At 41.1% G+C, this 9,029-nt stretch overlaps 1 protein-coding gene across 1 annotated transcript; it reads right to left on the bottom strand.

Moving 5' to 3' along the window:
- Positions 1-1,323: 1,323 nt before the first annotated feature.
- On the bottom strand, positions 1,324-5,521 carry LOC126350536 (uncharacterized). The gene is made up of 2 exons (XM_050002524.1): positions 5,070-5,521; positions 1,324-1,641 (listed from the first exon to the last, which is right to left on the bottom strand). Exons 1-2 carry the CDS (start codon positions 5,464-5,466, stop codon positions 1,457-1,459), a joined length of 582 nt encoding a protein of 193 aa, XP_049858481.1. The 5' UTR covers positions 5,467-5,521; the 3' UTR covers positions 1,324-1,456.
- Between the last annotated feature and the right edge of the window lie 3,508 nt (positions 5,522-9,029).

The following is a 9,029-nucleotide window of genomic DNA, read 5'->3' as shown; positions in this document are numbered from 1 at the left end:
GAAGTCGCTGGATTCCATGTTTTCTTCAAAGTGAAACGATATTACTTACCTTCCTGTCATTCGTGACCCAACCAAGGAACATTGCATAAAAGCAAGTATCGTTCACCCTCATAGGCAGCCCAATTAATTTTTCAGGATGCAATAATCAAACTCCAGTTTTGACTGCGTCTTTCACTGACAATGCCTTGAATGAAAAGGGAAATATGTATGGGTCATCTACCTTACAGATGTGTGATGAATGATGCGGTACAGAACATTTTCACCAACATGAACACCTTTACTGGCTTTTATTTAGACCACAGATTACAGCCTAATTTGTTTACAGAATGGACAAATCTCATATATACTTGCATACTCCTAGATGAAGAATAAACAACCTGCAGCTGTTGCTGTATCAAACAGTAGATAACACCTGCTTTCAATAGTTGCTAATTTTGGGATGTAATGAACAGTTAATAAGACACTCCATAATTAATAGTAATATATTCAGTCAGTAAGACACTTTTTTTTCCTTGATCATCACTCGCAGTATGTGTCGATGATAATTCAACTGGAGACATTTTTGAAATTCGCTTCACATGGATTTGGTAATGATATCATAATCCTTGTTATAGATAGTACTGGATGAGCTAGGAGTCATATGACGGGAATGATCATTCGAAGCAAAATCATCTATTAAACATGGGCTGTAAAATGCATACCATAAGAGTTACGAGCATTTCCTCATTGTAGGTACCGTGAAACAAATCTCTTAACCTCAACCTCTTCGATTTCAATATTTCCATTGGAGTTAGTATAGAACAACACAAGCAATAACTGTCCAGAAAACATGTTCTCTAAAACGCTTACATTAAGAGCTGTGAGCACTAGTTCAGAAGAAGAGATGAGTTTCATATTAACAAAGACGAACAAGTACTCCTAGATCTTAAGATGTGTGTTGTACAGCCCGTGTTTAATAGACTTTTCGCTTCTAATGATCGTTCCCCTCATATTCCTGGATATTGACGTATCCACCTAGGGTATCCTGTATTCTATAGAGAACATAATGGCGCTTATTATCATGATAAAAGAAAGCCACAGTTGAAGACATGACGTCTGAGGGCACTGAGAACGCTTTTAATAGGTACGAAGGAAGGTAGACATACTCTGAAACTGTGGGCTGCTAACGAAATAGGGTACTGGATTTGAAAGTGGCCTGAAATCGAAGTGTTGATGTTCCCGTTCACCGCTCGTTTTGGGTAACTCATTTACAAGTTATGGATATGTATCTTGGTTAGTATCTATTTCACGGGTACAAATTTATATGAAATATAGCGACCACTGTTTCTTCCGTTGAACAAGATTTTTATTTCAAAAGCACTTGGTGACATACGTTGCCCAAATCAGGATACACAACACAAGTTAATCATTTATTAGTTGCTTTGATGGAGTCACAGAATCCAGGTCGAAGTTGTGATCACGCCTTGTGCACTGCTCTGCCTGCCTTCTTGGCAGCTGTTCTGGCTTTGGCAGCTGTCCTGGCTTTGGCTATCGTCCTGGCTTTGGCAGCTGTCCAGGCTTTAGCAGCTGTCCTAGCTTTGGCGTGAGAAGTAGTCCTTGAGTTTGCGATGTGCCTCGAGTTGCCTTTGCCCACACGGGATTCTGAAAATGAGGTCAAAAACTTTAAATTTCTTTTGCGATATTTACACTCTTTAGAGTGCAGCACTTAGAGGATTCTATCGTAGGAATATACTGGTGTACATGTTGCAACAATGTGGACTGTGTTATAGGAACCAGATTAGTTCTTTGGTTTCACTCAAGCTTTACAGAGAAATACTGTAATGATTCCATGAAAAGACTATAGACAGCTCCTTCTCCTTCATTCGTAGTCTGAAAACTGCTCAGTCTCTGATTCATTGTAGATTTTCCTAGTCCTTTTCAATACTTTAATATTTTCGACATCGAAAAATGTTTGTGGCAGTGAACCAGTATAACATAGGAACGCAAGTTTTAATCATTAGCCTCAGTTCATAGCTAAAAACCCCGTTGGCTCTCATCACTCTTTGTAGTGGCTAAGATCCATGGTTAATAGATGAACCAATATACGAAGGACTTACTCACCACAGCAATCTGTTCCGTATAGGGGAAGCAGTGCTGCTGGACATTGTGCAACGACGACATGACACAAAATCCCCTACTCTTACGACTCTGCTCAAAAGTTAATAAGAACTAACATTAATAAGCTAAACTCAAGGGAAGCGTAATTTAAGGCAGAAGATGTTTTAAAATGAACATTTAAAATAAAACATGATTACAAGTTTTAGAAAGTAAACAAGAGACATTCTCGTAACGTTATTGCACTCCGCGGGTTTATTTCTGTTCGTGATACTTCAGATATGATTGCTGTCATGTACGTGTAAATCCATTTCTTCATAATCATAATAATTTGGTTTACTATATTTGTGGATGTCTGCAGAATCTAATGTTTCCTCATACGTTCCCTCACAGATATTATTGTGATAGTTCTGGTGTTGCACTTTTGATGTTCGCGACATACACTATAAAGTAATCTTGTGCTCTGCGGTTGTTTAGTGTTCACTGACACCTCCGTAACATGCGACCGTAGCGGTCGCGTTGTTCCAGATTGTAGCTCCCCGAGATCATATGTGGGGTCTGAGAATAAGCGCTAGACCTGGAGGTAGTCGGGCGAATCCCGCTACAGAGGAAAATTTTCGAAACTACTGTCTTTTCTGTAAAAGGACATAAGATCGCAGTATACACGTTGGTATAACCAGAAATACTTCAGTGCCTCTAGCTGGACATCTTACTAATAAAGCAAGATCTCAGCGTTTTATTCAGAGATTGAGAAGCACAAATTTCACATAGACTTTCATTTCAGTTGGCACTGTTCCGCAGCGTGGACGAATTCATTTGGATTTGAGTAGACTGAAGTTGTCGAGTGTTGCTGTTGCACTAAGTATGAGTAAACGTGATCTGCACCGAGATCAAAACTGGCTCTGAGCACTAAGGGACTTACCTTCTGAGGTCATCAGTCCCCTAGAACTTAGAACTACTTAAACCTAACTAACCTAAGGACATCACACACACCCATGCCAGAGGCAAGATTCGAACCTGCGACCGTAGCGGTCGCGCGGTTCCAGACTGTAGCGCCCAGAACCGCTCGGTCATCCAGGCCGGCGCCCCGAGATCTTATGTGGGGTCTGAGAATAAGTAGTATACAAAAGGTATCACGAATGTTCTGTGCAAAGCAGTTCTAATGCGGTATTACAATTCCGTAAACCGTCTATACTTTGACCATCGTGGTTGCTTCGACCACTCATCCAACAAAAGTATTACAATATCCTGGCTGTCAGTTGGGTGTTTAGTATATAGTGTTTGTTGGTGAAGTCCCATCACTATACGCTGGACGGCACCATGCAGAGCCGATTTCCTTGCGCAATGGTTGGCGAACCTATCGCGACTTTCAGTTGTATAGGAAAAAGGGTGTTAAAATCTGGCTGTGCATATTCGACCGATCACATGTAAATGCGAAGCTATCTGTGTTTTCAATTATATCATGTATGTTACTGGATTATTTCTGAAAGTAGAGCACAGATTTTTTTTGTTCATTTGTATATATCTGACAGCATATTACGACTTCTGTGGTCATGTGTACCATTTCCCTGTTTATGGGTTACTTTGACCACTGGTCATTGTTGACACTGTATTACATATATACAATTTATTGCTGCCAATTACAGTATGGGACTAAGGAATACAAACGTTAACAATTAGTATTAAGACGAAGGCTGATCTGCAATTGTTAATGTGCCTACAACTAAGAAAAAAACATGTCAGTCATACTTTGCCCAAATTACATCTATTGTGGTTCAGGCTGTGATTCAGGTACAGCATGTAGTGTCGAATATCCCCAGAAACAAGCAGAAAGTTTATTTTGCTACAAGTGTCAGATAATGACTCGATAAATGAAAGACCGGTAATTCTAATTGCAATTTTGAAATAAGGATTTACGTTTAAGAGGGATGAAACTCAAGGTATCATACTCAACTAAATTTGAAGCTATAAGCGTCATTCTCCATACCTTTCGCTACATTTATAATTTTGATTATGGATCATGCTGTTTAATTAATGTACTGTAGTACGTTTGTTCCTGTTGGAGGCTTAACAACTTTAGATCAATGTTTTTCTTAGTGGGTTGTCAAAGTTACATCAATTTTTGAAGCGAGGACCATCAGTGAAATTGTAGTTAACAGTGGTGTAAGTAGAGGGCTGTCATTGTATACCCAGATCCATGATAACTTTGGTCACTCTAACTTCTACTATTACTTCTTCTGCACTTCAGAAAATATTGTATTAATCGGCATGTAATCCTTTCATACAAGGGCCCGTATTTTCAGTAACATAAATATCACGGAAGTTAAAAAAACCTTCATTTGAATCTGCAAATTGGTCAAAGTGTACCCGGCTTACGGTACTCAAATATTTGAATCAACAAGCACGTTGCGTGCGAGAATGAGAACGGAAATCAATAGCGGACTTCTTGGAGGAGCAATTCCAGAATTTCTCTTTAGTGATTTTGGGACAACAGGGAAAACGTAGATGAGCCCCAGTATACCTAGTTATGGGTCTTCCGAGTCTTCACTAGTGCCTCACGTTCTCGGTTCATCGGATGAAATCATGAGATGCAATTGATGTTGATCCGTCCGTCAGCATGAACTATTTAACTTGGCACCCTATTCATTACCATTCCATAATACCAAGGTATGTTTCGGCATTTCTCTTTGTTGCTTCATTCAGATATCCATCCACGACGTAAGAAACCAGCACCACTACGAGCAAGCATTCAACACAGTAATCTCCGTTACTTGAGTACATGTCTAACAAATTTTCCACCGGTGAAAGCAAATCGATGCCAAACCACCTCCGCTAACCACCACAGGAAAGGAAGATGCCGGAATTTGCCAGAATGGGCAGTGATGATTCAGACATTCAAGTACGCGCCTTCTTGCCCTACGTCCGCCTTCTCTTCCAGCACTATCCAACATACAGCTGTAACTGAGTCGACGAACCTTGTTCAGTGGTGAAGGCCTCCGTCTCGGCTTCGGTTGTCGGCTGTTCTGTAGAATTGCTGCTCTCGCTGCTCGTTTCGACGACTGGCCCGATTCCAATAGGCTGCTCGCCTCCCAAGTCACCATCGTCGCCGTCCACAGTCCCAGGAAGGAATTCAGGGATAACTATCTCACCATCGTCGCCACTCACTGACCCAAAAGAGAATTCGGGGATACCTATCTCTTGAGCACCATCGTCGCCATCCAGTGTCCCTTGTAGGAGTTCGGGGATACCTATATCTTGAGCACCACCCACTGGCCCAAAAAATATTGCGGGAATACCTTGAGCAGCAGCGTAAGGTGCGTGTAGCACAAGCAGACACGCGCCAAACAGAACCAGTACCAAGTTGCTGCTCATTGCTGTGGCGAGTGAGTCTCCGTGTACGTATATTGTGAAGACAACTGTGAAAGGCGACGAGTTGCACCCTACCTTATATAGTAAGTGAAGTTTCCTAATAAAAGATATCCCACCAAGCTGAAGGTCACACTAATTAGCAGTACACTCGTTGAGGAAAAAAATCGGAGCAACTGCGATTGTCGTTTATCTGCTGCTATTACAGCCGAGGCTAGCGACTCAACATTCTTACTAATACTTGTAACATAGCTTACTCGAAAGGACGAGTTAATTACGAATTACGGAAATTTGCACGTAACTCGTCTGTTACAAAGCGTGTTGAGCAGTTCAAAACGATATGAAACAGGACACACAACAAAATGAGATAAAGAGTACAAAATGGTATAATCTTCCATTTTGGTGCAAGTAAGATTAAGATTTATAAATTATAGAGCGCAGCAATCACTCGTCCTTTTTTGTGGGTTTTTGTAGGTTCTAATAAAACCTACAAAAGTAAGATTAAGATTTATAAATTATAGAGCGCAGCAGTCAGTCGTCCTTTTTTGTAGGTTGTAATAAAACCTACAAAAACGGACTACTGATTATAAGTCACATAACAATCGCTGAGTGCACCCACTTTCCTAATGGAAGGTAACCTGATTAGATTAAGAGATTCTTCAAGTGAATGCATCGATCATAAAAGGTTGTTTAAATCCATATTCATTTTGCACCTAGCTGTATACATATTAGCCAAAACTTGGCCTCCTTATTCATTTTTGAACAACGTCGATTTCGATTATTTTATTTGCTGACGTACACTAAATAATATCAGACTGTAATTTTTACATGGTGTGCCCTTTTAAAGATTATTTGTGGTACAAGTGATTGTTGATGTAGGTTTTTATGCCTATGTCAACATTTAAATGAAATTGCCCAATCGTGGAAAGTAATCATAAACATACATGACCCTGCCGGAAAATGATAGTTTTCAAAAAATTATGCATCTACATCTACATGGATATTCTGCAAATCATATTTAAGTGCCTGGCAGAGGGTTCATCGAACCATCTTCACAATAATTCTCTATTATTGCAATCCCGCACAGCGCGCGGAAAAACGAACCTATGTCTTTCCGTGTGGGTTCTGATTTTCTTTATTTTACTATGCCGATTGTTTCTCCCTATGTAACTGGGCGTCAACAAAATATTTTCGCATTCGTAGGAGAAAACTGGTCATTGAAATTACGGTAGAAGATTCCGCCGCAACGAAAAACGCCTTTGTTTTAATGATGTATTCGATATCATTTCAGTGACACTCTCTCCCCTATTTCGCGATAGTACAAAACGTGCTGCCCTTCTTAGAACTTTCCTGATGTACTCCGTAAATCCTATCTGGTAAGAATCCCGCACCGCGCTGCAGTTTTGTAAGAGGACGGACAAGCGCAGTGTAGGCAGTCTCTAAGTGCCCTGCCAATAAAACGAAGACGCATTGGTTCAAATGGCTCTGAGCACTATGGGACTTAACTGCTGAGGTCATCAGTCCCCTATAACTTAGAATTACTGAAACCTAACTAACCTAAGCACATCACTCACATCCATGCCCGAGGCAACATTTGAACCTACGACCGCAGCGGTCGCGCGGTTCCAGACTATAGCGCCTAGAACCGCTCGGTCACCCCGGCTGGCGAAGACGCATTCTTTGTTTAGCGTTCCCCACAACATTTTCTATGCATTCTTTCCAATTTAAGTTGCTCCTATATCTAATTCCTATGTATTTAGTTGAATAACGGCTTTTAGATTTGACTGTATTGTCGTATAATCGAAGTGTAGCTGATTCCTTTTAACACTCATGTGGACGACCTCACTCTTTTCGTTAGTTAGCGTCAATTGCCAATTTTTACATCACACAGAAGCCGCCCGGAGTGGCCACGCGGTTAAAAGCCCCGAGTCATGGACTGCGCGGCCCCTCCAGCCGGAGGTTCGAGATTCGAGTCCTCGATCGGCATGGGTGTTTGTTATGTTCTTAGCATAAGTTAGTTTAAGTAGTGTGTAAGTCTAGGGACCGATGACCTCAGAAGTTTGGTCCCTTAAGAATTCACTCACATTTGAACATTTTGCAACACACAGACATCTTTTCTAAATCGTTTTCCAATTTGTTTTGATCTTGTGACGACTTCAATAGTCGGTGAACGACAGCATCATCTAAATGGAAACAAAGTAAGACGGCTGCTCAGTCTCCTGAATCGTTATATATAAGGAACAGCAAATGGCTGTAAGAGTGTTGCAACTACAATATTAGACTATCTTGCAAGGAATGTAACAAGAAACTCTATTTCTCTCTCTCTCTCTCTCTCTATCGTCTGAGTTTTCAGTCTTCTGATTGGTTTGATGATCCCCTGCCCCTCCCCCCTCGAATTCCACTCCTGAGCCGACCCTTTCATCTCAGTGTGGCATTTGCACCCTACGTCCCCTCAGTTAGTTGCTGGATATATTCCAATCTCTTTCTTTCTCTACAATTTTTGCTCACTACAGCTCCCTCTAGTACCACGAAAGTTATTCCCTGATGTCTTAACAGACGTCGTACCACCCTATCCCTTTTTCTTCCCAGTGTTTTCCCTATATTCTTTTCCTCGCAGATTCTGCACAGAACCTCCTCATTCATTGCCTCGTCAACCCACATGCTTTTCAACTTTATTCTGTAGCATCACATCTCAAACGCTTCGATTCTCTTCAGTTCCGGTATTCCCACACAATGCTGTGGTCCAGACACACATTCTCAGAACTTTCTTCCTAAAATTAAGACCTAGGTTTCATACTAGAAGGCCCTTTTTTCCAGTGTTAGTTTGCATTCTGTGTCCTCCTTCCTCTGCCCGTCATGAGTTATTTTCCTGCCTAGGTACCAGATTTCCTTAACTTCGTCTACTTCACGATCCCCAATTATGATGTTAAGTTTCTCGCTCTTGTCATTTCCGCACCTTCTCACTACTCTCGTCTGTTTTCGATTTACTCTCAGTCCATGTTCCGTACTCCTTAGACTGTTTATTCCATTCAACATATCATGTAATTGTTCTTTACTTTCACTGAGGGTAGCAATGTTGTTAGCGAATCGCATCATTGATATCCTTTCACCCTGAATTTTAAACCCCCTTTTGAAACTTCGTTTCATTTCCCTCATCGCTTTAAAGATGTACAGATTGAACAATAGGGGTGAAAGACTACACTCCTTCTTTATGCCTTTTTTAATCCTAGCGCTTTGATCTTTGCCTTCCAGTCTTATTATTTTTTCTTGGTTGTTGTACATCTTTATACTACCTCTCTTTCCCTACAGCTTACCGATATTGTCCTTAGAATTGTGAACAACTTGCACCATTTTACGTTGTCGAACGCCTTTCCAGGTCGACAAATCCTATTGAGGTCTCCTGGTTTTTTTTTAGTCTTGCTTTCATTATCAACCGATGTTGCAACTGCCACTCTGGTGCCTTTACCTTTCCTAAAGCCAAACTGTTCGTCTCCAACAAATCCTCAGTTTTCTTTTCCATTGGTCTAAGGCGCTACAGTCATAGACTGTTCGGCTGGTCTCGGCGGAGG

This window comes from Schistocerca gregaria, chromosome 1 (assembly GCF_023897955.1).
Source record: "Schistocerca gregaria isolate iqSchGreg1 chromosome 1, iqSchGreg1.2, whole genome shotgun sequence".
Lineage (NCBI taxonomy): Eukaryota > Metazoa > Arthropoda > Insecta > Orthoptera > Acrididae > Schistocerca > Schistocerca gregaria.
The sequence above is the reverse complement of the archived record's forward strand: the minus strand, read 5'-3'. Positions and strand labels throughout refer to the sequence as shown.